At 53.0% G+C, this 26,661-nt stretch overlaps 1 protein-coding gene across 1 annotated transcript; it reads right to left on the minus strand.

Moving 5' to 3' along the window:
• Window positions 1-2,636: 2,636 nt before the first annotated feature.
• Window positions 2,637-25,433, minus strand: LOC140465638 (cartilage-associated protein-like). The gene is made up of 7 exons (XM_072561197.1): window positions 24,909-25,433; window positions 15,334-15,483; window positions 14,581-14,752; window positions 9,024-9,152; window positions 7,268-7,413; window positions 6,022-6,105; window positions 2,637-4,318 (listed from the first exon to the last, which is right to left on the minus strand). The coding sequence occupies exons 1-7, from the start codon at window positions 25,416-25,418 to the stop codon at window positions 4,169-4,171; spliced, it is 1,341 nt and encodes a 446-aa protein (XP_072417298.1). The 5' UTR covers window positions 25,419-25,433; the 3' UTR covers window positions 2,637-4,168.
• Window positions 25,434-26,661: the final 1,228 nt, after the last annotated feature.

Here is a 26,661-nt window from a genome sequence, read left to right on the forward strand (position 1 = left end):
CATGTTGACTATCCCGAATCAGTCCTTGCCTTTCCAAATACATGTACATCCTGTCCCTCAGGATTCCCTCCAACAACTTGCCCACCACCAAGGTCAGGCTCACCAGTCTATAGTTCCCTGGCTTGTCCTTACCGCCCTTCTTAAACAGTGGCACCACGTTTGCCAATCTCCAGTCTTCCGGCACCTCACCTGTGACTATCGATGATACAAATCTCTCAGCAAGAGGCCCAGCAATCACTTCCTAGCTTCCCACAGAGTTCTAGGGTACACCTAATCACATTCCTGATGAAGGGCTTTTGCCTGAAACGTCAATTTTTCCTGCTCTTCAAATGTTGCCTGACGGCTGTACTTTTCCAGCATCTCTCTAATCTCGACTCTACACCTGATCAGATCCTGGGGATTTATCCACTTTTATGCATTTCAAGACATCCAGCATTTCCTCCTCTGTAATATGGACATTTTTCAAGATGTCACCATCTATTTCCCTTCATTCTATATCTTCCATGTCCTTTTCCCATGGTAAACACTGATGTAAAATACTCATTTAGTGTCTCCCCATCTCCTGTGGCTCCACACAAAGGCCGCTTTGCTGATCTTGGAGGGCCCCTATTCTCTCCCTAGTTGCCCTTTTGTCCTTAATGTCTTTGTAAAGACCCTTTGGATTCTCCATAACACTACTTGCCAAAGCTATCTCATGTCCCCGTTTTGCCCTCCTGATTTCTCTGAAGTATACTCCTGTTGTCTTTATACTCTAAGGATTCACTGGATCTTGTTGGTACCTGACATAGGTTTCCTTCTTTTTCTCAACCAAACCCTCAATTTCTTTAGTCCCCAGCATTCCTGAGGGTAGAGCGGTAGATGTGATCTATATGGACTTCAGTAAGGCGTTCGACAAGATTCCCCATGGGAGATTGATTAGCAAGGTTAGATCTCATGGAATACCGGGAGAACTAGCCATTTGGATACAGAACTGGCTCAAAGGTAGAAGACAGAGGGTGGTGGTGGAGGGTTGCTTTTCAGACTGGAGGCCTGTGACCAGTGGAGGGCTACAAAGATCGGTGCTGGGCCCTCTACTTTTCATCATTTACATAAATGATTTGGATGCGAGCATAAGAGGTACAGTTAGTAAGTTTGCAGGTGACACCAAAATTGGAGGTGTTGTGGACAGCGAAGAGGGTTACCTCAGATTACAACAGGATCTTGATCAAATTGGCCAATGGGCTGAGAATTGGCCGATAGAGTACAATTTAGATAAATGTGAGGTGCTGCATTTTGGGAAAGCAAATGTTAGCAGGACTTATACACTTAATGGTAAGGTCCTAGGGAGTGTTGCTGAACAGAGAGACCTTGGAGGGCAGGTTCATAGCTCCTTGAAAGTGGAGTCGCAGGTAGATAGGATAGTGAAGAAGGCGTTTGGTATGCTTTCCTTTATTGGTCAGAGTATTGAGTACAGGAGTTGGGAGGTCATGTTGCGGCTGTACACGACATTGGTTAGGCCACTGTTGGAATATTGTGTGCAATTCTGGACTCCTTCCTATCGGAAAGATGTTGTGAAACTTGAAAGGGTTCAGAAAAGATTTACAAGGATGTTGCCAGGGTTGGAGGATTTGAGCTACAGGGAGAGGCTGAACAGGCTGGGGCTGTTTTCCCTGGAGTGTCGGAGGCTGAGGGGTGACCTTATAGAGGTTTACAAAATTTTGAGGGGTATGGATAGGATAAACACTTCTCCCTGGTTTTTTTTACTAGGGGGCCATGGGGGAATCCAGAACTAGAGGACATAGGTTTTGGGTGAGAGTAGAGCGATGTAAAAGGGTCCTAATGAGCCAATTTTTCTGCACACAGGGTGGGGTGTGTATGAAACGAGCTGCCAGAGGAAATGGTAGAGGCTGGTAAATTTGCAACACTTAAAAAGGCATCTGAATGAGGACGAAGGGTTTAGACGGATATGGGCCAAGTGCTGCCAAATGGGACTCTATTAGGTTAGAATACCTGGCCAGCATGAATGAGTGGCACCAAAGGGTCTGTTTCCAGGCTGTTCATCTCTTGGACTGACTCCCGGTCTGTGCAGAATTGGCAGGTTGAGTCCCTCGACTGTGAACTGTGACTGAGTTGAGGAGGGACATGAGGGAGGAGATGGTGGTACCACATTTAGGATTCTCAGTCCACACTTACTGCCTTGCGGGAGCTGCAGAGTTTAGGTATAGATAGTACGTCAGAGTGAGAGCGAGAGAGAGCGAGAGAGAGAGAGAGGGGGGAGAAAGAAAGAGAGAGAAAGAAAGAGAGAGAGAGGGAGAAAGAAAGAGAGAGAGAGAGAGAGAGAGAGAGAGAGAGAGAGAGAGAGAGAGAGAGAGAGAGAGACGGAGAGAGAGAGAGAGAGAGAGAGAGAGAGAGAGAGAGAGAGAGAGAGAGAGGGGAGAAAGAAAGAGAGAGAGGGAGGGAGAAAGAAAGAAAGAGAGAGGGAGGGAGAAAGAAAGAGAGGGAGAAAGAAAGAGAGGGAGAGTGCGAGAGAGAGAGAGAGAGAGAAAGAGGGGAGAGTGCAAGAGAGAGAGAGAAAGAGGGGAGAGTGCAAGAGAGAGAGAGAGAGTGCGAGAGAGAGCCTCTCAATTTTGACTCAAAGAAGTCAACATAAACTCTGGTTTTAAAGTACAAAATCTGATTTTAATTAAATTAATATACACTCTGTAGCCACCCGACAGCAACACACTGAACAGGTGAGAGAATCGAAAGATCCCATGTGGTTTATGACCCACACCCCAAAGCTGTTTGTTCCTGCGTGCCCTGTCTCTACAAGCTGAATATACAAGTTCAGGTCAGCGCAGGAAATAACAATAACTCCAGTGGAAAATTACTGGCGCATTAACAGGAAATAGTGTCACCTCGTTTTCTTTTAAGGTTTTAATTTATTAAATATTTTTAAAACACACCAACAATGGGGAAGGTGGGGATGCTACTGTGGATCCAAGGTAACCCATTCTCACCTGTTCGCAGGGAGAGGTCTCACTCAATCTCTGAGAAGACTCTGCAGACTGCAGCCAGGCCAGTGACAGAGTGACAGGGTCATAATTGTCTTTACATCAACTAATCCAGCCCAGGCTACACCGGGATAGACCCAACAACAGGAAGCTGCTGGAAATGGTGACAGGCAAAGAAAACGTTATTTGCAACATGCCTGCTCAAAGCTCCCTGTTCGTTACAGGGAACCCCACAGGGAACTAACAAATACTCAGGTCTGGGTGAGTCAGAAGTTGAAATTGTGCTCTCACCAACACCAACAATTACTTCCCTCTCTGCCTTTATCATCTTGCAAAAGGTGTTGGTGTTGTTCATCAGCTCGGAGCCCCATCCATGCCCTCCCCCTCTCGACCCCAACTCTTCAATAGGCAGCCCCCTCTCAGAGAGGGCACAAGAAATGGGAATGACCTGCAAAAGAATAACAGACCGAAATGTAAAGTGGAATTGGATGAAGATTTTAATGGGAGAAACAATATAATGCTACAGGATGAGGGATGAATGGATAGCTCTTTTGAAGAGCTTGCACAGACACAAAGGGGCTGAATAGCCTCATTTTGTGCTGCAAGATTCTGTAGATACAGGCTTTGACAGAGCAGATTATAGCAACGGACTAGGTACAAAGCTGCTGCAGAAAAATCTGACCTGTCCAGAATTCTTGTTTCTTGTGTAAAAGCAAATTACTGCAGCTGCTGGAAACATGAAATCAAATCAAATACTCAGCATCGACAGAGAAAGAAACAGCAAACAGACTCCTCTTGGAGAACTGAAGGAGCTCAGAACATTAACTCGGTGTGTCTCTACACATGCTGCCTGACCTGCTCAGGATTTCCAGGAATTTGTTCATATTTTATTACTCAACTTCTCTAAAACCATAAATAGGTGCACATTGAGGTTGATTAATATGGAGACTTTCAGAAAACCAGTGACATTTCAAAACATGTTCTTCCAACTTCCAGCACCTCTGATGCTTGCACACGCTCTTTCTCACATCTTATCCTTCCCGCTCAGTGTAACGGCTTGCAGAAACATTAAAACACACAAATTTATCTCTCAACTTGTAACCTTTGACCATCACACTGATTTCCATCAGCTCTCTCATTCATACACACACACACACACAATGTCTGAGGTATTGGGCACATTGTCCAGTCCATATTTAGTTAGATACATCGTCCAAATCTCCTTTCTGTTTTGGCTGCTGCCACCAATCAGCGAGGAGGTCTTCCTCATAATCACCTTCTCCCTCAAACTCTTCATCAGTTGTGTTTACCTCACTCTGGGAAAATGTTTCATCCGACACTTCCATCTGTGAACAACATTGGAAAGTCAGAGTTCAAGAAACTGTCTTTCCATCTCTCAAATGGCGCATTCAACGCAATAGAAAATCAACAGATAGATCTCAGTCCTTTTGACATTCCCTGTACCTCGAAGTGAAGGGCAATGCTGGGCCTATTAAAGAAAATAATGAACACAATTCCAGACCAAATATGTGTCACACAATATTCAGCTGGCAAGTGCTTCAGTCAACAAAATACTTTGCCAAGCAGAGTCAGTTTTGTAAGGAAGGAAATTCAGCAGCCAACATGTGCACAGCAAGCTGCCACAAAGCAGCACTATGTTAATAAGTAGGTCATTATTTAGTGGCGGCTGTTGACCAAGACAGTGAGCAGAACATTCCTGTCACAGGAAGGGGAACTCCTCCATTTACCACTGAGCTCCGACACTGTCTTAGGTATTGCTCTGGCCAAGAGCATCCCCAACCCCCAACTGCCTCCTCCCAGGTCCCTCTCCCCAGTCCCTCCCTTTGACCCCCGACCCCATCCCCCTCAGTTCCTCCCCCCAGTCGCTCCCTTTGACCCCCACCCCCACCCCGGCACCAAAAAAAGAACTAAACGGTTTCAGAATTTAAACAAAAACTTCAATGTTTGAATTGTGTTTGCTGAGGTTTAGATCTGGTTGAGATTCTGTTGAATTGATTCATGGGCATTACTGAAGTTGGTGGTGAGCTGCAAACACAGAGCAATGATGGAGTAATTACAGAGAAGATTCCAGCAACGATGATATATTTCCAGGTCAGGGTGGCGAGTGGCTTGGAGGGGACCTGGCAGGGGGTGGTGTTCCCATGTATCTGCTGTCCCTTGTCCTTCTAGATGGAAGTGATTGTGGGTTGGGAAGTGCTGCCTGAGGATCTTTGGTGAATTTCTGCAGGGCATTTTATTGATGGTACACACTGCTGTTACTGAGCGTTGGTGGGGGAGGGAGGGGCTGTTTGTGGATGTGGTGCCAATCAAGTGGGCTGCTTTGTCTTGGATGGTGTCAAATTTTGAAATGTTAAAAAGGATTTAATCAGGCAGATACAGAAAAGTTATTTGCTCTAATGAAAGAATCAAAATCAAAAAGGATCATAAATCATAAATTTAGAATCAAGACATCCTCCTGAAATTTGGGACCATTTCAGAAAAAATGTAGTAGAAATTGCATCTTTCTCCCTAACTGGCTATATATTCTGGGGATCAGGACAAAGATTTATAATTTTTTGCTGAGTAATGATATCATGGGATAGGGAGATAAGATGGTGGGGAAGCAGGAATGGTGGCAAAGGGTGGGGGAGGGGAATCAGGGGCAGGGATTGGGGAGGTGGGGGAAGGGCTGGGGTGAGGATGGGTGTGGGGGCAGGGCTGGGGTGGTTAGAATGGGGGTGGGGATGGGGACAGGGGCAGGGCAGGTGGTGAGGTGAGGGGAGGTGAGGTGTGACGGGGCGCGAGGATGGGGGGGGTGGGGGCGAGGATGGGGGCAAGGCTGGGGTGGGGGTGAGGATGGGGGCAAGGCTGGGGTGGGGGTGCAGGTGGATGCGAGATCCAATAAGTCACGATCCAATTAAATGCAGAAATCAACTGAAGCAGCTGATTGTTGCAATGTTGGAATTGACAGAAGCCAAAGCTCAACAGAACCTGTGTGAAATATTTCCTGGTTAGGAACGTGTCCCTGACTAAAATCGGCACAACTCACCTCATCATCCGACTGCAAGTAGGTATCTGCAAATTCCAGTAAGTGAATCTGTTGCTGAGTCTGGTTATAATAGAGATGAGCATCCTGAAAACAGAAGGAAATGACAGAGTAATTACAAAACAAAAATCTGACTTCAGACATCAGCAACTCCTGAAAGAAGATCATTGATCCCCAATACATTTTATAAATAGAAGTAAAGAATATATAATCAATGGAGTTATGTTAAATCTTTATAAATTGCTGGTTTGGCCCCAGATCATGTTCAATGTTGAGCAGCACTTTAGGGAGGCTTTTCTAAAAAACATGATGTCGTCAAATTGGATTTAAGCCAGGTGTGGAGTCAGAAATCAACACCGCTTCCTGTGTGGGAAAGAAGTTTATTGACTACTCTGATTTACACCTCTATCCAGCCCCACTCTTACTTTTGTTCCACTAACTTCAAATAAAGTCATTAACAGACTTAACAATGTGATTAACCACACATTTACAGATAAAAGACTAGTGAAAGTTGGTATTCAGAGGGATTGGGTATCCTCATTCATGAAACACAACATAAACATAGAAATGCCAGTAAACAATTAGTATGCAAAATGGTAATTTGGTCTTTACTGTCACAGTATAATTTGATTTGATTAATTATTGTCACATGTACCGAGATACAGTGAAAAGTATTGATTGCCATACTCCAGACAAATCCTAAGTACATCAGGGTAATAGACCACAATGCAGAATATAGTGTTACAGCTACAGAGAAGGTGCAGAGAAAGATCAACTTTAATACATGGGTGGGGGAGGTCATTCATTAATCTGATAACAGTGGAAAAGCAGCTGTTCTTAAATCTTTTGGTACATGTTTTCAGTATAACCTCAACAGGAAGAAAAATCTTAATCATGTGGCATTGTAAATCGATTTTCCTGATTTGCACAGTTTAGTCACTTGCTAAAAATCTGTTTTTTCTTCTGTTGTGACGAGATCAAAGTTAATTCCCAGGAATTTTTCAAATTAATTCAAACTGGAGAACCATTGTGATATAAAACAATAAAAGCTGGGGTGTGAATGAATAATATGCTGCATCTGCTCTCCCTGTCCAGTGTCAGTGTCAGTGTCAGTGTCAATCAGGCTGCCCCCTTTGGGTCTTTGGAAAACTCAGGGGGAGCGTGTGGGGAAGGGGGTGACAAGCTGGCCACTGAAGGTTCGTGTGAAATAGGGACAGGGTCAAAGGGAGGAATCCAGGGTCGTACTCACACTGCGAGGCTGGAAATCCTCTTCCTGTAAACCCCACTGCTCCCGATAAAAACGATAATATATCAGGTTCTGCTTCATGATTTCATCTTGTGGGTCAAACAGCATGTAGGTAGCGACACAAGGCACTGCATTCTTAATATCATTCACTGCGCAAACAGACAAGAATTATTTCCCATTAAAACAAAAGCAAAACATTGAGGATGCTGGTAACCTGAACTAAAGACAAAATAAAACTGGCAGAAGTAGTCAGTCCAGGGTCTGAACTGGTCTGGAGGCAGGAACAGCAATCTTTACCTTCCCCACTCATTCAACCACTCAGGTTTTGGGTTAAGGGTCAGGTACAGTTCAGACGGATAAGGACAACCCAGGCTAACCAATAGAAGACAGAGGAAGGGTCACCAGACTCAAAACATGAACACAGTTTCTCTCTCCACAGGTGCTGGCAGATCTGCTGAGTTTCTTCAGCACTTTGTGTTTTGTTTATTGATAGAAGACAGATTTGGGAAAAGTGCGAACATTTTCAGGATGGCAACATGCAACTATTGAAGTGCCACAAGGATCATTGCTGGGGCAATATATACATTTACAGAAAATGTTAATAATTTGGATGTTAGAAGTGACTGTGCAATAACTAAGTTTGCACATGGTACAAAAACAGTTGGGAATGCAAGTACTGAGGCTGACACAGAGTCTGCAGAGGGATATAGACAGTTTGATCAAGTGGGGCAAAAACCTAGCAGATAGAATATAGTGCAGGAAAATGTGAGATCACACACTTTAGCAAGAATAATAGAGACGCTGAATATTTTTTAAAAAGAGAAAGACTGTAGAAAGTTGCAGCACAGAGGGATTTAAGGGTCCTCACGCATCGATCACAAGAGACAGGATATAAAGTTAGCAGTTAGAGGGAAGGCAAATTAAGCATTAGCCTTTATTTCAAAGTGAGTGGAGTATAAGAACAGGGAAGTCTTTCAGAATCTATACAAGGCCCTAGTTAGGCCACACCTAGAACACTGAACTGTTCTGGGCCCTTAATCTAAGGAGAGATATACTTCATTGGAAGGGGTTGATCCCAGGAATGGAGAGATTTCCTTATAAGGAGAGGCTGAGTAGCGTGAACCTGTGCTCAGTGGTGTTTAGATGAATGAGGAGTGAGCTTATTGAAAGGGACATGATTGTTAGAGGGCTGAATGGGGTAGAAGTGGAAAGATTGCTTTCTCTTGTGGCTGAGTGTGGGGTCAGAGAGGCATCATCTCAGAGTAAGGGAACATCCTTTTAAAACAGATGAGGTGGAACTTCATCTCTCAGAGAGTAATGAATTAGTGGAAATCTTAACCACTGGGGGCTGTTGAGGCTGGGCCATTAAGTATATTCATGGCTGAAATAGACAGATTTTTAATCAGTAAAGGAATTAAGAGGGGGGAAAATGCAGGAAGGTAGAGTTGAGGATTATCAGATCAGCCATGACCTCATTGAATGGCAAAGTAGACTTGATGGGCCGAATGACCAACTTCTGCTCTTCTATCTTGTGATCTCCATTGCACTGAGATTTTCAATTTAAAATGATGTGCCCTCAGTTCCGAGATGTAGAGTGTAAAGAAGAAGAGTATTACAAGTGATTGAAGAGTGGAACATGTTGCAGAGAGACTAGGTGTGTTTCATTGCACTCTTTAATTTTCAAGTCAAAATGTTTTATTATGTTCTTTCACAAATTTTATGAATAAAGTATACTTTTGCAAAATGAGGTAATACTCACATTTGTAATACGCAAACTGTAGGTAATGATACATGGTCGCAACAAACTTCTCCACAAAGAATCCACCAACATTGGGAGTTAAATTCTGGTCACATTTCACTTTACATTTCAGTGTTTCTACATAATGATCTGTGAGCAGACAATCACCAGAATCACAAGCTGTAGGCAGTCCCTCAGTACTTCATGAGGCAGAGTTTAAACACAAGAAACACTACAGATGCAGAAATATTCCTCATTAAAAACACAGTGCCGTTTGATGAAGAAGTTTTAAAACCAAAGGGAACAACTGAATGAACCGATAAGATTAAGTGATTGTATCCCTATCAAATGTTACTTTGTTACCTGCGTGATAGCTTTATTTTGTAGGTTAATCTGCTCTTACACTCCCCTATGAGTATTACTGTGGCTGTATTCTAATGTAATCAATATCAAACACATTAGTGGAAACTGTTACTAATCAAAACTAATCAAATTTCAGTCCAAGCTCACACTGAGCAGTTCTCATTATGCATTACCACATTTCCCAGCAACCCCCGAACTTTGTAATTCCAAGGCTATGCTCCCCCCTCCCTATCTGAAATCTTCCAGCTCCACAATTGCCCTAAATATTTTGTTAGCAATCCCAGTACAGAACTGTATTTAAAAAGAAATGTGTCCCCAGAGAGAAGAGAACAGTGAAGGTGGTTTGTGATCAGTTGTTGGACAGTTTGAGTTTTCATGTTTGAAGTCTAATTTTTGTGTATTTTGCACACTAAGGAAATGGGAGACATTGTGCCAGTTTGATTTTGAGTGTTTTGGTGCTGGGAAGAATCCAGTCTGTTTATAGATGTGTTTTTAAAATGGGAGCAGCATCCTGGTGGGGAGGTTTACTGGTGCAGTTGGGGAGGGTTTAAACTAATTTCAGAAGTCACATGACACCAGGTTCTAGTACAACAGGCTTACTTGAAATCACGAGCTCCTTCATCAGGGGTAGTGTTCCAAAAGCTCGTGATTTCAAATATACCTGCTGGACTATAACTTGGTGTTATGTGACTTCTAAATTTGTCCACCCCAGTCCAATACTGGCACTTCTGCATCATGAAACTAAGTTGGGTTGGGGGGTGGGGTGGGGGATGTGGTTGTGGTGGTATCCAGAGAAAAGGCTCAGTAGGGAAGAGGGCAAAATTAGAAGTCACAACAACTACGGGCCAACACATAAGACGCTGGAAAAGCACAGCAGGTCAGGCAACATCAGAGGAGCAGGAGAGTCGACATTTTGGGCATAAGCCCTTCATCAGGAATGTTGTGAGCGGGGGCTGAGAGATAAATGGGCGGGGTGGAGCAGAGCAGTTGTGGGGGGGGGGGTGTGGTGGAAGGCGATAGGTAGATGCATGTTGGGGGGTAATTGTGATAGGTCGGTGGGGAGGGTGGAGTGGAACATTACTGGCCAGATAAGGCATAAGGGACCTTGGCAAGGTTAGATGGCATTTACTTTAATTCAAGGAATCTGGGTGAATTTGCAGTGGGGGGAGCATTTTGCAGACCATGATCACAACTCTGTTAGATTCAAGATTGTTATGGAAAAGGACAAGGGGTCCTAAAATCCAAGTTTTAAACTAGAGGGAGGAAGACCAATTTCAGTAAGATCAAGTATTACTTGGCTAGAGTGGGTTGGGAACAGATATTTTTCGGTAAATCTGCGTCAGGGAAGTGGATGCATTCAAGAAGGAAATAGGGAGAGTACAGAATCCACATGCTCCAGTAACAATAACTGATAGGAGCAACAAATCTGGCCAACTCTGGATTTTGAGGGCTGTACAGGATTGGCTAAAGAGAAATAAAAAGGGAGGCTGATGGCAGATACAGAGGGTTTAAAATCAGCAGAAATTCTAAAGAAGTATAAAATGCGCAAGTGGAAACTTAAAAAGGAAATTAGGAGAGCACAAACATGAAAGAATAATAGCAGGTAAAGAAAAATCCAAAGTTTTTTTTTACAAGTACGTTACAGGTAAAGGGATTAAAGAGGAAGAGAGTAAGGCCTATTAGACCACAGCAGTAATTTATACGAATAGTCAAAGGATGTAGGTAGTGTTCTAAATGAATATTTTGTGATGGTGTTCACTTGTGAGTGAGCTGACATACGAATTGAAATCAGGGGAAGGACTGAGATAATTAAAGAAATTACCTTTGACAGACAGGAGGTTCTGAGTGGTCTGCCTATCTTAAAAATAAATAAATTTCCAGGTCCGGATGAAGTGTGGCCCAGCCTATTGAGGGAGGGAAGGGAAGAAAGAGCAGGGGTGCTGGCAATAATTTTCAATTCCTCTCTGGTAATGAGAGGGGTACCAGAGGACTGGAGGACAGTCAATGTGGTATTGTTATTCAAGAAAGTAGCAAAGGATAAACCAGGAAATACAGATCAGTCATCCTAACCTCAGAGGTGGGGAAACTATGGGAAGAAATTCTGAGGGACAGTATTAATCTGTTGGAGAGGCAGGGATTAATCAAGAACAGTCAGCATGGATTATTTAAGGAGAGGTTATGTCTAACCAACTTAATTGAAGTTAATTGACAGGTGTGTAGATGAGGGTGACGTATTTGAGGTCATCTACTTGGAATTCAGCAAGACCTTTGATAATGTCCCACATGGGAGATTGACAGCAAAGATAAGAGGCCTTGGGATCCAGGTAAATTTGGCAAATGGGATCTAGAATTGGTCGAGTGGCAGGAAATAGAGGGTGATGGTTGAGGGGTGTTTGGTGACTGGAAACCTGGATCCAATGGGATTCTGCTGGCTGTCGTTGTATGTAATTTATGTAAATGGTTTAGATTTATATGTAGTGTTGAGCAACAAGTTCATGGATCATACAAAAATCAGTGAGGTGGTAAGTAGTGCAGAGGATGGGGCTGATCAGTAGCAAATGGAATTCAATCCGGATTAACATGGATGATGTGTCTGGACAGCACTAAAAAAGGGCAAGGTTAAGGTATGATGAACGATAAGACCCTGGGAAGTACTGAGAATCAGAGAGATCTTGGTGTGCATGTCCACCTGTCCTTTAGAGTGTCAGGACAGGTGGATGAAGTGGTTATCATAGAATCCCTACAGTATAGAAGCCGGCCATTTGGCCCATTGAGTCCACACCAACCTTCCGAAGAGCATCCCACCCTATCCCTGTAACCCTGTATTTCCCATGGCTAATCCACCTAACCTGCACATCTTTGGACTGTGGGAGGAAACCAGAGCACCCAGAGGAAACCCGCGCAGACACGGGGAGAATGTGCAAACTCCACACAGTCAGTTGCCCAAGGCTGGAATCAAACAGAGTCCCTGGCAGTGTGAGGCAGCAGAGCTCCCATACTGGCACATGAGATACTTGCCTCTATTATCTGAGTTTAAGAGCAGGGGGATGATGCTGGAACTGTATATAATGTTGGTTAGGCCACAACTAGGGGATTGTGTACAGTTCTGGAATTCACATTATAGGAGGAATGTGATCGCACTGGAGGGGGTACATAGGGAGATTTGACCAGGATGTTGCCTGGGGCTGGACAGTTTCAGTTATGAAGACAGAATGGATAGACTGTGGTTATTTTCCTTAAAGCAGAAGAAATTCAGATGGATAAAATAAAGAGGCATAGATAGAGTCGACAGAAAATGTGAACCGGGAAGCTGCAGCTTCCAGCTTAATGGAAACTTCTGTCCAACACCAGAGGCAGGGAACTCTGCAGGATCACCCTCATTAATCTCAAGGACACTGCAGGGGGCAAAACTAGGAAGAAAATCCTGGGGTTTGAAAAAGAAAATGGATTTTCTTTCAGAAGGTTTATATATTAGACATAGCAAAGATTTGGACCAGGTAGAGAGTTGGAAATGACAGGCCATATGATGAAAACACCACGGATATGGCCAGAATCTGTCCCCTTCTTATCTCACTCGGGATGAGCAAGAAGACACCAAGTGGAAAACATAGATTCCCTACATTTTTGCCAAAATATAAATAGGATAAACCTGGACAGTCAGAATCCAAGACAGTGAATAAAATGCTTGCACTCAAAGTTATTAATATCTGGGTTAATCACATTAAGTTTGTTAATGTCCTTATACAGGATGTAAAGATGGGTTAATAAAAAAATAGTGGATGCTGGAAATGTGAAACAAACACAGAAGTTATTGGAAGAACTCAGCAGTTCTGGCAGCATCTGTGGACAGAAAGTAAAGTGTTAAATTCTCGTCAACTCAAAAGCAGAGTTAACAGGTTCTGAAGAAGGATCACTGGACCCTAAATGTTAACTCTGTTTTCTCTTTGCAGATGCTGACAGACTTGCTGAGTTTTTCTACTAATTTCTGTTTTTGTTTATGAAGAAACGGGTGATGGTTATTAATTGTCTGAGCACCTATAACACTAGGGGGAGGTGTGCACCTGAGTATTCAATAAACTCTGTCTGTAACAAAAAAACTAACTTCAGTCCTATTTCACCAACAGCCTTTGACCTGAATTGACAAAACAGTCAGAGTCAGTGATGTACAGCATGGAAACAGACCCTTCAGTCCAACTCACCCATGCCAACCAGATATCCTAAACTAATCTAGTCCCACCTGCCAGCACCCGGCCCATATCCCTCCAAACCCTTCATATTCATATACCCATCCAGATGCCTTTTAAATGTTGCAATTGTACCAGCATCCACCACTTCCTCTGGTAGTTCATTCCATACAAGTACCACCCTCTGAGTGAAAAGGTTGCCCCTTAGGTCCCTTATAGATTGTTCCCCTCTCCCCGACCCCAGGGAAAAGACCATGTCTAATCAACCTATCATTGTGCCTCCTGATTTTATAAACCTCTATAAAAGGTCACCCCTCAGCCTCCAACACTCCAGGGAAAATATCCCCCGCCTGTTCAGCCTCTCCCTGTAGCTCAGATCCTCCAACCCTGGCAACATCCTTAGGGTGGCACGGTGGCACAGTGGTTAGCACTGCTGCCTCACAGCGCCAGAGACCTGGGTTCAATTCCCGCCTCAGGTGACTGACTGTGTGGAGTTTGCACATTCTCCCAGTGTCTGCGTGGGTTTCCTCCGAGTGCTCCGGTTTCTTCCCACAGTCCAAAGATATGCAGGTCAGGTGAATTGGCCATGCTAAATTGCCCGTAGTGTTAGGTAAGGGGTAGATGTAGGGGTATGGGTGGGTTGCGCTTCGGCGGGGCGGTGTGGACTTGTTGGGCTGAATGGCCTGTTTCCACACTGTGTAATCTAATCTAAAAAAAATCTTTTCTGAACCCTTTCAAGTTTCACAACATCTTTCCGATAGGAAGGAGACCAGAATCGCACGCAATATTCCAACAGTGGCCTAACCAATGTCCTGTACAGCCGCAACATGACCTCCCAACTCCTGTACTCAATACTCCGACCAATAAAGCAAAGCATACGAAATGCCGCCTTCACTATGCAGTCTAATAGGAGGCAAATATTTCAGGTCAAAATCAGTTGGCCCCATCCTTCCTGTAATGGAGAACCACGATAGACTGCAACAGGCAAGGCTGGATCTCAGGTACTGACCTAACCTCAAGGTGCCACTCACCTGCCACTGCTGGGTAAAAGTCCTTGAAAGCAGTCACATCACATGATTCTTCACAGCCACTGACACATTCCTGATACACTTTGTAGTACTCAGGGAGTGCATGCTCCATGTCAGTTATACAGTTGCGGAAATTCCCAACGTTATAAGCCTTCACAGCCTTCAGAAACAATGTCTGTCCGGAGTTAAAGAACAACATAGGTCAGAACTCACGTTACTGTTACCCTGGCCCCCTGTTTGTTTCTCTGTCTCTGTCTCTGTCTCTCTCTCTCTCTCTCATGCAGTTTTTGCGTGTGATACTGTGAGTGTAACCACCACCTAAACTGACAAACAGCAGCCCCAGGATGGGATCAAGAATCGTGGGAGCTATTCCAGGGGTAATATTGGAATGCAGTGTTCTGGGACTGGAATCCTGAACTACCACAGCCCTGAAGGTTGACCAGAATTAGGGACAGTCCAGAAATCAGAGGATGCAACACTTAGGAGATGGCCCCACCTCAAACAGTAAATGTCACATCCTCAAATCCTCAAAGAAGCAGAAACCCTCATCACAATTAAAATCATTTAGAAATGCACTTAAAGTGCCATTAGCTCAGGGCCCTGGATCAAAAGCTGAGGAATGGGTCAAGGCTGGATAATTTTGTCAAACATGACAGACCAAATCAATATTTACTGTGCTGTAAATGTTGCTCTGGCTGGATATTCCGTTTAAGACCAGGGTAGTACCTTGGCTGCTATTTGAAATTCATAATTTACCTCGTGTTCCCGTGCTTCCACATCAACAAGGTAAGTCTCGATGTCTGGGATGCTTTTATAATAAGCCATTTTCTTCTGCATTGCAGCATCTTTAGGATTCTTTTGAAGGAATGTGTGAGCAGCAGCAATGGATTTCTCCAGGTTATTAATCTGTGGTCAAATAAACACAAGTCAGAAAGAGGGAGAGAAATTCTGGACTCCAGGTACAAGAGTCATCATCCAAGGATCCAGGCACAGGAGCAGACAGGAGCTTATAGACCCAGACTGAGCAGCACTTGAGCTGATGGACTTACCATTGAGAGGAATGCTGCTGAATTCCTGCATCGCCAAACCTGCTGTGTGCTTATAACCTTCATTCACATCACCACCAAAAATGGCCTGTTTCCATCTCCAACATCGAGCTTCACCTACTTCTGCTTATCTACTTCTGAAACCCTCATCCACAAGGGATTTCTACAGATTTTAATAGAGGTTATCTTGGATTTTGAACTAGTGACTTGGATTTTCTGTGTGAGAGAAGAGGATAAATATTTAACCTGTAAGTATTTATGTAACCATGGTGACTTATTTTAAAACAGTATGAGAGAACTAATTCTCAGAGGCTGATGGGGTTTTGATTACATTGCAAGACTGTCACAAGCAATCAGAATAAAGAGTGATATAAAGAGGGCAGGATGGTGTCTCAGTGCCAGGGATCCGGATTCAATTCCAGCCTCAGACCTGTTGTGCTTTTCCAGCACCACACTCTCGACTCTGATCTCCAGAATCTGGGGTCCTCACTTTCTCCTGCATGGAGTTTGCACATTCTCCCTGCGTAGATTAGGTGGATTAGCCAGGGAAAATGCATAGTTACAGGTAGGATGTTGAGTCTGCGTGGGATGCTCTTCAGAGTCAGTGTGGACTAGTTGGGCCAAATGGCCTGTTTCCACACTGATGGGGCTCTACGAGTATATATTCCACTGAACAGCCATGGAGTGAGACCCTCAGAATCAAACCTCATGAACAGCAAATCCTTGAATGAGGAGAAGGAAATCCCAGCTCTGAAGAAGGCGTCAATTCAAAATGTTGGCTCAATCTCTGCATTGACACTGAGACAGAGCAGGCCAAAATCTTCTTTAACGGTCTGTATTTTTACAATAACTTTCTTAACTAGCTTGGATTTCTGGTCACAGCTTTGATTTACAGTGGTGTCCCACCTGACGGAATACCCAGCTTCCAAACATTTCTTTTTCCCTCATCCAATGAGAAGCTTTTTGTTGTGTAGTCACTGTTGTAACTGCAGAAACTAATTTGCACAATACCCACAAACACCAATGTTACAGTAATGACCAAGGTAATAGGGCAACTCCACATTCCTGTGGTAAAGGAGGGCTACAGCATGTTTACCTTAATCAGTTTGGACAGGAGTGTAAAGTTAGCAAGTCACATTGCAGCTTTGTGGAACTTTAGTTAGGTCACACTGGGAGCATTGTGCACAGTTCTGGTCACCAGACTTCGGGAAGGATGTGGAGGCTTTGGAGAGGCTGCAAAAGAGGTTTACCAAGATGTTGCCTGGACTGGAGTGTATTAGCTTTATGGAGAGGGTGGACAAACTTGGATTGTTTTCACTAGAGTGAAAGAGCGACCGGATAGAAGTATGTAAAATTATGAGGGGCATGGATAGGGTGTCTCTTTCCTAGGATGGAAATATCCAATACTGGCTGGGGGCGGGGGGAAAAGGAGAAGGAGAAGGTGGTGGTGGGGGGGCATAGGTTTAAGATGACAGGGGGAAAGCTCAAAGGAGATATGCAAGGCAAGATTTTATTTGGATGCAGAGGGTGGTAGGTGCCTGGAACACACTTACAGGGGAGATAACAGAAGCAGAGGCCATAGCAAAGTCTAAGAGGCATTAAGATTGCAACATGAACAAGCAGGGAATAGAGGGATCAGGTCCATGTGCAGGCAGCTGGGATTAATTTAGAATGACATCATGGTTGACACAGACACGGTGGGCTGAATGGCCTGTTACTGTGTTGTATTATCTCCAAGCAATTGTATCCATAGGAAAGTTTAGATCAGTCTGAAGAGTTATATGAAGCCTCAGTTTTTGAATTCATTGATAAAACGGCACTTTGCGTTAAACTGGAAACTCTAGTGAGGCTTAAATCTACATTCTGATCAGGAACACATTCTCCACCAATACTCATTAAATAGTGTGTATTAGCCACAGTGCATGATCCCCTCCCTGGGAGGTGCAAACCAGACACTTTGAAGGTAACGCAGCAAAGGGACTGAAACCACGTTTTCATTCAATGGATTTTGCAGAAGCGAACATAGAGAATGCTGGAGAATCTCAGAAGGTCTGGCAGAGGCTCAGAGTTAATGTTGTCAGAAGAATATCAGAGTGGGGTAGATTTCTCCACGAGCGCCTGTGGGAGCTCAGTGTCCCAGCTCCGGGCTGTGAATGGAGCTCAGTGTCAGACACAGGAACCTGCCCCAGCCCCCGGCTGAGAGCGGGACACGTGGCAGCCCGCGGGCCGTCCCAAGGAACTCCCTCCCCCCAGGGCCAGCGGCTGGGATGGGCAATGGAAACTAGCAGCACACAGGAGAATACAGCACAATACTTCACCGGCGGGGGGGCGGGGGGGCAGGGGCGGGGGCGGGGGGTGGAAAGGGGGGAGGGGGGGGAAGGGGGAGGGGGGGGGAAGGGGGAGGGGGGGGGAAGGGGGAGGGGGGGGGAAGGGGGAGGGGGAGGGGGGGGGAAGGGGGAGGGGGAGGGGGGGGGGAAGGGGGAGGGGGGGGGAAGGGGGGGGGGGAAGGGGGAGGGGGGGGAAGGGGGGGAGGAAGGAGGGGGAAAGGGGGGGAGGAAGGAGGGGGGGAAGGGGGGGGAGGAAGGAGGGGGAGGAAGGAGGGGGAGGAAGGGGGGGGAGGAAGGGGGGGAAAGGGGGAGGGGGGGGAAGAAGGGGGGGAAAGGGGGAGGGGGGGGAAGGGGGAGGGGGGGGGAAGGGGGGGAAAGGGGGAGGGGGGGGAAGGGGGGGAAAGGGGGAGGGGGGGGAAGGGGGGGAAAGGGGGAGGGGGGGGAAGGGGGGGAAAGGGGGAGGGGGGGGAAGGGGGAGGGGGGAAGGGGGAGGGGGGAAGGGGGAGGGGGGAAGGGGGAGGGGGGAAGGGGGAGGGGGGGGAAGGGGGGGGAGGGGGGGAAAGGGGGGGGAAGGGGGGGGAGGGGGGGAAAGGGGGAGGGGGGAAGGGGGAGGGGGGGGAAGGGGGGGAAGGGGGAGGGGGGGAAGGGGGGGAAGGGGGAGGGGGGGAAGGGGGGGAAGGGGGAGGGGGGGAAGGGGGGGAAGGGGGGGAAGGGGGAGGGGGGGAAGGGGGGGAAGGGGGGAAGGGGGAGGGGGGGAAGGGGGGGAAGGAGGAGGGGAGGGGGGAGGGGAGGGGGAAGGGGGGAGGGGAAGGGGGAGGGGAGGGGGAAGGGGGAGGGGAGGGGGGAGGGGGAAGGGGGAGGGGGGAGGGGGAAGGGGGAGGGGAGGGGGAAGGGGGAGGGGAGGGGGAAGGGGGAGGGGAGGGGGGAAGGGGGGGGAGGGGAGGGGGAAGGGAGGGGAGGGGGAAGGGGGGGGAGGGGAGGGGGGAGGGAGGGGAGGGGGAAGGGGAGGGGGAAGGGGAGGGGGAAGGGGAGGGGGAAGGGGAGGGGGAAGGGGAGGGGGAAGGGGGGGGAAGGGGGGGGGAAGGGGGGGGAAGGGGGGAGGAAGGGGGGGGAAGGGGGAGGGGGGGGGAGGAAGGAGGGGGGGAAGGGGAAGGGGGGGGGAAGGGGAAGGGGGGGGGGAAGGGGAAGGGGGGGGGAAGGGGAAGGGGGGGGGAAGGGGAAGGGGGGGGAGGGGAGGGCGGGGGAGGGGGAGGGGAGGGGGGGGAAGGGGAGGGGGGGAAGGGGGGGGAAGGGGGAGGGGGGGGAAGGGGGAGGGGGAGGAGGGGGGAAGGGGGAGGGGGGGGAAGGGGGAGGGGGGGAAGGGGGAGGGGGGGGAAGGGGAGGAGGGGGGGGAAGGAGGAGGGGGGGGAAGGGGGAGGGGGGGGAAGGGGGAGGGGGGGGAAGGGGGAGGGGGGGAGGGGGAGGAGGGGGGGGAAGGGGGAGGGGGGGAAGGGGGAGGGGGGGGAAGGGGGAGGGGGGGGAAGGGGGAGAGGGGGGAAGGGGGAGGAGGGGGGGAGGGGGAGGAGGGGGGGGGAAGGGGGAGTGGGGGGGGAAGGGGGGGGGGGAAGGGGGGGGGGAAGGGGGGGGGGAGGGGGGGGAAGGGGGAGGGGAGGAGAGGGGGAGGGGGGGAGGAGGCGAGAGGTGGGGGAGGAGGCGAGAGGTGGGGGGGGGAGGCGAGAGGTGGGGAGGCGAGAGGTGGGGGGGGAGGGGGTGGGAGGAGGGGGGGAGGGGGTGGGAGGGGGAGGAGGGGGTGGGAGGGGAGGGGGAGGGAGAGGGAGGGGGGGAGGGGGAGGGAGAGGGAGGGGGGGAGGGGGAGGGAGAGGGAGGGGGGGGAGGGGGAGGGAGGGAGGGGGGGAGGGGGAGGGAGGGAGGGGGGGGAGGGGGAGGGAGGGGGGAGGGAGGGGGAGGGGGGGGAGGGGGGAGGGAGGGGGAGGGGGAGGGAGGGAGGGGGGGGAGGGGGAGGGAGGGGGGGAAGAGGGAGGGGGAGGAGGGGGAGGGGGAGGGGGGGAGGGGAGGGGGGGGAGGGGGAGGGGGGGGAGGGGGAGGGGGGGAGGGGGAGGAGGGGGAGGGGGGGAAGGGGGAGGGGGGGAAGGGGGAGGGGGGGAAGGGGGAGGGGGGGAAGGGGGAGGGGGGGGAGGGGGAGGGGGGGGAGGGGGGGAGGGGGAGGGGGGGGAGGGGGAGGGGGAGGGGGGGAGGGGGAGGGGGGGGAGGGGGAGGAGGGGGAGGGGGGGAAGGGGGAGGGGGGGAAGGGGGAGGGGGGGAAGGGGGAGGGGGGGGAGGGGGAGGAGGGGGAGGGGGAGGGGGGGGAGGGGGGGAGGGGGAGGGGGGGGAGGGAGGGGGGAGGGGGGGGAGGAGGGAGGGGGGGGGAGGAGGGAGGGGGGGGAGGAGGGGGGGGGGAGGAGGGAGGGGGGGGGAGGAGGGAGGGGGAGGGGGGAGGGAGGGGGAGGGGGGAGGAGGGAGGGGGGGGAGGAGGGAGGGGGGAGGGGGAGGGGGGAGGGGGAGGGGGGGGGAGGGGGAGGAGGGGGAGGGGGGGAAGGGAGAAGTGGAGGGGGAAGGGAGAAGTGGAGGGGGAAGGGAGAAGTGGGGGGAGGGGGAAGGGAGAAGTGGGGGGAGGGGGAAGGGAGAAGTGGGGGGGGGGAAGGGAGAAGTGGGGGGGGGGAGAAGGGAGAAGTGGGGGGGGAGAAGGGAGAAGTGGGGGGGGGAGAAGGGAGAGGGAGAGGGGAAGAAGGGGGAGGGGAGAGGGGAAGAAGGGGGAGGGGAAGAAGGGGGAGGGAGAAGGGGGAGGGGAAGAAGGGGGAGGGGAAGAAGGGGGAGGGGAAGAAGGGGGAGGGGAAGAAGGGGGAGGGGAAGAAGGGGGAGGGGAAGAAGGGGGAGGGGAAGAAGGGGGAGGGGAAGAAGGGGGAGGGGAAGAAGGGGGAGGGGAAGAAGGGGGAGGGGAAGAAGGGGGAGGGGAAGAAGGGGGAGGGGAAGAAGGGGGAGGGGAAGAAGGGGGAGGGGAAGAAGGGGGAGGGGAAGAAGGGGGAGGGGAAGAAGGGGGAGGGGAAGAAGGGGGAGGGGAAGAAAGGGGAGGGGAAGAAAGGGGAGGGGAGAGGGGAAGAAGGGGAGGGGAGAGGGGGAAGAAGGGGAGGGGAGAGGGGGAAGAAGGGGAGGGGGGAGGGGAGAGGGGAAGAAGGGGAGGGGGGAGGGGAGAGGGGGAAGAAGGGGAGGGGGGAGGGGAGAGGGGGAAGAAGGGGAGGGGAGAGGGGGAAGAAGGGGAGGGGAGAGGGGAAGAAGGGGAAGGGGGAGGGTGTGGAAGGGGGAGGGTGTGGAAGGGGGAGGGTGTGGAAGGGGAGGGTGTGGAAGGGGGAGGGTGTGGAAGGGGGAGGGTGTGGAAGGGGGAGGGTGTGGAAGGGGGAGGGGGTGGAAGGGGGAGGGGGGGAAGGGGGAGGGGGGGAAGGGGGAGGGGGGGAAGGGGGGGGAGGGGGGGGAAGGGGGAGGGGGGGGAAGGGGGGGGAGGGGGGGGAAGGGGGAGGGGGGGGAAGGGGGGGGGAGGGTGTGGAAGGGGGAGGGGGGGAAGGGGGAGGGGGGGGAAGGGGGAGGGGGGGAAGGGGAGGGGGGGGAAGGGGGAGGGGGGGAAGGGGGAGGGGGGGGAAGGGGGGGAGGGGAGGAAGGGGGGGGAGGGGAGGAAGGGGGGGGAGGGGAGGGGAAGGGGGTGGAAGGGGGGGGGGAGGGGGGTGGAAGGGGGGGAGGGGGGGGGAGGGGGGTGGAAGGGGGGGAGGGGGTGCAAGGGGGGTGGAAGGGGGGGGAGGGGGGTGGAAGGGGGGGGAGGGGGGTGGAAGGGGGGGGAGGGGGGTGGAAGGTGGGGGGAGGGGGGTGGAAGGGGGGGAGGGGGGTGGAAGGGGGGGAGGGGGGTGGAGGGGGTGGAAGGGGGGGAGGGGGGTGGAAGGGGGGAGGGGGGGAAGGAGGAGGGGGGGAAGAAGGAGGAGGGGGGGAAGGAGGAGGGGGGGAAGGAGGGGGAGGAAGGAGGGGGAGGAAGGAGGGGGGGGAGGAAGGAGGGGGGGGAGGAAGGAGGGGGGGAGGGAAGGAGGGGGGGAGGAAGGAGGGGGGGGGAGGAAGGAGGGGGGGGGAAGGGGGGGGAGGAAGGGGGGGGAGGAAGGGGGGGGAGGAAGGGGGGGGGAAGGGGGAGGGGGGGGAGGAAGGAGGGGGGGGGGAAGGGGGGGGAGGAAGGGGGGGGGGAAGGGGGGGGGAAGGGGGAGGGGGGGAAAGGGGGGAGGGGGGGGAGGGGGGGGAAGGGGGGGAGGGGGTGGAAGGGGGAGGGGGAAGGGGGAAGGGGGGGAGGGGGGGGAAGGGGGAGGGGAGGTGGAAGGGGGGGAGGGGGGGGAGGAAGGAGGGGGGGAGGAAGGAGGGGGGGAGGAAGGAGGGGGGGAGGAAGGAGGGGGGGAGGAAGGAGGGGGGGAGGAAGGAGGGGGAGGGGGGGAAGGGGGAGGGGGGGGAAGGGGGAGGGGGGGAAGGGGGAGGGGGGGGAAGGGGGAGGGGGGGGAAGGGGGAGGGGGAGGGGGGGAGAGGAGGAGGGGAGGGGGAGGGGGAGGGGGGAGGGGGAGGGGGGAGGGGAGGGGGGGAGGGGAGGGAGGGGGCCGGGGGGGGAGGGGGAGGGGAGGGAGGGGCCCGGGGGGGGGGGGGGGAGGAGGAGGCGAGAGGTGGGGGAGGAGGCGAGAGGTGGGGGGGGGGGGGAGGAGGCGAGAGGTGGGGGGGGGGGAGGCGAGAGGTGGGGGGGGGGGAGGAGGCGAGAGGTGGGGGGGGGCGAGAGGTGGGGGGGGGCGAGAGGTGGGGGGGGGCGAGAGGTGGGGGGGGGAGGCGGCGAGAGGTGGGGGGGGGAGGCGAGAGGTGGGGGGGGGGAGGCGAGAGGTGGGGGGGGGGGGAGGCGAGAGGTTGGGGGGGGGAGGCGAGAGGTTGGGGGGGGCGACGAGAGGTGGGGGGGGGAAGACGAGAGGTGGGGGGGGGAAGACGAGAGGTGGGGGGGGGAAGACGAGAGGTGGGGGGGGGAAGACGAGAGGTGGGGGGGGGAAGACGAGAGGTGGGGGGGGAGGAAGACGAGAGGTGGGGGGGAGGAAGACGAGAGGTGGGGGGGGAGGAAGACGAGAGGTGGGGGGGGAGGAAGACGAGAGGTGGGGGGGAGGAAGACGAGAGGTGGGGGGGAGGAAGACGAGAGGTGGGGGGGGGGGAAGACGAGAGGTGGGGGGGGGGGGAAGACGAGAGGTGGGGGGGGGGGGGGAAGACGAGAGGTGGGGGGGGGGGGAAGACGAGAGGTGGGGGGGGGGAAGACGAGAGGTGGGGGGGGGGGAAGACGAGAGGTGGGGGGGGGGGGAAGATGAGAGGTGGGGGGGGGGGGAAGACGAGAGGTGGGGGGGGGAAGACGAGAGGTGGGGGGGGAAGACGAGAGGTGGGGGGGTGGGAGACGACGAGAGCGGGGGGGGGGGAGACGACGAGAGCGGGGGGGAGACGACGAGAGCGGGGGGGGGGAGACGACGAGAGCGGGGGTGGGGGAGACGACGAGAGCGGGGGTGGGCAGGGGAGAAGACGAGAGGTGGCGGGGGAGAGGTGGGGGGGGAGGCGAGAGGTGGGGGGGGAGGCGAGAGGTGGGGGGGGAGGCGAGAGGTGGGGGGGGGAGGCGAGTGGTCGGGGGGGGAGGCGAGAGGGGGGGGGGGCAGGAGACGAGGGGGGGGCAGGAGACGAGGGGGGGGCAGGAGACGAGGGGGGGGCAGGAGACGAGGGGGGGGGCAGGAGACGAGGGGGGGGGCAGGAGACGAGGGGGGGGGGCAGGAGACGAGGGGGGAGGCAGGAGACGAGGGGGGGGGCAGGAGACGAGGGGGGGGGCAGGAGACGAGGGGGGGGGCAGGAGACGAGGGGGGTGTGAGAGGGGAGAAGGCGAGATGTGGGGGGGCAGGAGACGAGAGGTGGGGGGGCAGGGGAGGAGACGAGAGGTGGGGGGGGCAGGGGAGGAGACGAGAGGTGGGGGGGGCAGGGGAGGAGACGAGAGGTGGGGGGGGCAGGGGAGGAGACGAGAGGTGGGGGGGGACGAGAGGTGGGGGGGGGGACGAGAGGTGGGGGGGGGGACGAGAGGTGGGGGGGGGGGACGAGAGGTGGGGGGGGGGGACGAGAGGTGGGGGGGGGGGGACGAGAGGTGGGGGGGGGGGGACGAGAGGTGGGGGGGGGGGGACGAGAGGTGGGGGGGGGGGGGACGAGAGGTGGGGGGGGGGGACGAGAGGTGGGGGGGGGGGGGACGAGAGGTGGGGGGGGGGGGGGGGAGAGACGGACGAGAAGTAACCGCTGGAATTAAGCGATAAACGGGGGGTGGTGGTGTGAAAGTGGGTAATGTCAAGGAATCAGACCACAGCCCCCCCCCCCCCCCCGTTGGTTGAAAGAGAGTTTCACAGAAACAGTGAGAGTGATTCAGTGGGAACTTTGTAAAACACTTTCGATAAAAACACAGACTGGAACATTGGGCCATTACAGACAGAGACAGAGACAGAGACAGAGACGGGTGGGGGGTGGGGGTGGGGGTGGGGGTGGGGGTGGGGGGTGGGGGTGGGGGGTGGGGGGCAGGGTACCTTTCAGAGTCAGAGAATAAATCACTGCCGGATCAGCGCTCTGCCCCCCCCCCCCCCTCCCGGGCTCACACTGCCCCCCCCCCCCCCCCCCTCTCCCCGGGCTCACACTGCCCCCCCCCACCCCCACCCCACCCCTCCTCCCCCCCCTCTCCTCTCCCCCCCCTCTCCTCTCCCCCCCTCTCCTCTCCCCCCCTCCTCCCCCCCCTCCCCGGGCTCACACTGCCCCCCCACCCCACCCTCCCCCCTCTCCCCCCTCTCCCCCCTCTCCCCGGGCTCACACTGCCCTCTCTCTCGGTGATGGATACACTGGCTCTGGGATACAGTGTTCCCACCTGGAAATAAGCATTCTCCAAGTATCTGTATGGGAGCCGCTTCTCAAACTGTTCCAGAGTGTCCTTCCCCGGGGGAGGCAGTTTGAACACAGCCAGGGAGCGTTTACATTTCTTGATGCAGACAGCGCGCTGCAGGATCTGGGCGAACGCTCGGAGCTCGCTGAAGGATCCGTGGCCCAGGGTTAGCCCGGCGGCTGGAGCCAGGCTGCAGTTCCGCTGACAGTGCAGCTGACTGTCCCGGAGCAGTCGGTGAAGCCGCAGACTCAGCTCCAAGTACCGAATGCTCTCCCTCCAGTTCCCGGCGGCGCTCTGCTCCAGGGAGTAGCGGTATGAAGGCTCCAGGGGGAGCAGCTCCTGCTCCGGGAAACTCCGCAAACTGTATTTTTCATACTGGGCTCCAACCTCCAGCAGCAGCAGCAAGGACAAGAGCAGGGCCCCTCTTCCAGTGTAGCTAGCTGTCCGCTCCATGGCCACACTAGAGCCGCCCACCCGCTTCCCCCCCACCACCATCCGCACGGAGCTCACATCCACAGGCTCCAGGGTGGAGCAGCCAGGCTGAACACAACAGGGTCTTAATGTCCTCTGGCTCCACCTCCTGCTACTCAAACTTCAACATCTGGTCTCCGTTAAAACGTGTCCGTCTAAGGTTTTGTAATTTTGATTTGGTTTTGTATGCTCTGCAGAACAAGCACTTTACTAACTGCAAATAGGAATTCAAACAAAAGCAGGAAAGGGATCCTGGAGCCAATATGTTAACTCTGCTTTCTCTCCACGGATGCTGCCAGACCAAGCTGAGTTTTTCCAGCAATCTCTGATATGGTTTTTTAAAATTCATTTGTGGAATGTGGGTGTCACTGGCTGGGTCAGCATTTGTTGTCCGTCCCTAGTTGCCCCTTTGAGAAGGTGGGGATGAGCTGCCTTCTTGAACCGCTGTAGTCCGTGTGCTGTAGGTTGATTCATAATGGTCTTAGGGAGGGAATTCCAGGATGTTGACCCTACGACAGTGAAAGAACAGCGATACATTTCCAAGTCAGGATGACGGGTGCCTTGGAGGGGAACTTGCAGGAGGTGGTGTTCCCAAATACTTGCTGCCCTTGTCCTTCTTGATGGAAGTGGTCATGGGTTTGGAAAGGGCTGTCTGAGGATCTTTGAATTTCTCCAGTGCATCTTGTAGATAGTTTTAGCAGTGTGTACTGAGTGTCGGTGGTGGAGGCAGTGGGTGTTTGTGGATTTGGTGCCAATCAAGCTGCTGCTTTGTCCTGGATGGTATCAAGCTTCTTGAGTGTTGCTGGAGCTGCCCCCATCCAGGGAGTATTCCGTCACTCTCCTAATCCTGACTCGTAAATGGCAGATAGGCTTTGGGGAGTCAGGAGGTAAGTTATTCACTACAGTATGTCTAGCCTCTGACCTCTTATAGTCACTGTGTTTATGTGGCAAGTCCAGTTGAGTTTCTGGTGAAGGTATCCCCAAGGATGTTGATAGTAGGAAATTCAGTGATGGCTACACCATTGAGTGTCAAGGGGCAGTGGTTAAATTGTCTGTTATTGAAGATGGGCATTGTGTGATGTAAATGTCACTTGTCAGTCCAAGCCTTGATATTGTCCAAATCATGTTGCATTTGAACATGGACTGCTTCAGTGTCTGAGGAATCACAAATGGTGCTGAACACATTCTGGTAGTTATTACCACAACTCATGGCATCTTCTGTGTGCAAGTTGATGTCCTTCCTCCACTAGGTAAATGGTAAAATCCC

Source organism: Chiloscyllium punctatum, chromosome 42, assembly GCF_047496795.1.
Source record: "Chiloscyllium punctatum isolate Juve2018m chromosome 42, sChiPun1.3, whole genome shotgun sequence".
NCBI classification, from domain to species: Eukaryota; Metazoa; Chordata; class Chondrichthyes; order Orectolobiformes; family Hemiscylliidae; genus Chiloscyllium; species Chiloscyllium punctatum.

Bases quoted from the DNA above. Each gene is read 5' to 3' on its own strand.
- LOC140465638 (XM_072561197.1), bottom strand. From the start codon at position 25,418: ATGGTGGTGGGGGGGAAGCGGGTGGGCGGCTCTAGTGTGGCCATGGAG. The intron at 14,753-15,333 runs GTAAATTATGAA...AACTCCGGACAG, and splicing joins TGGAAGCACGGGAACACGAG to ACATTGTTTCTGAAGGCTGT. The intron at 4,319-6,021 runs GTGAGTTGTGCC...TGTTGTTCACAG, and splicing joins ACTTGCAGTCGGATGATGAG to ATGGAAGTGTCGGATGAAAC.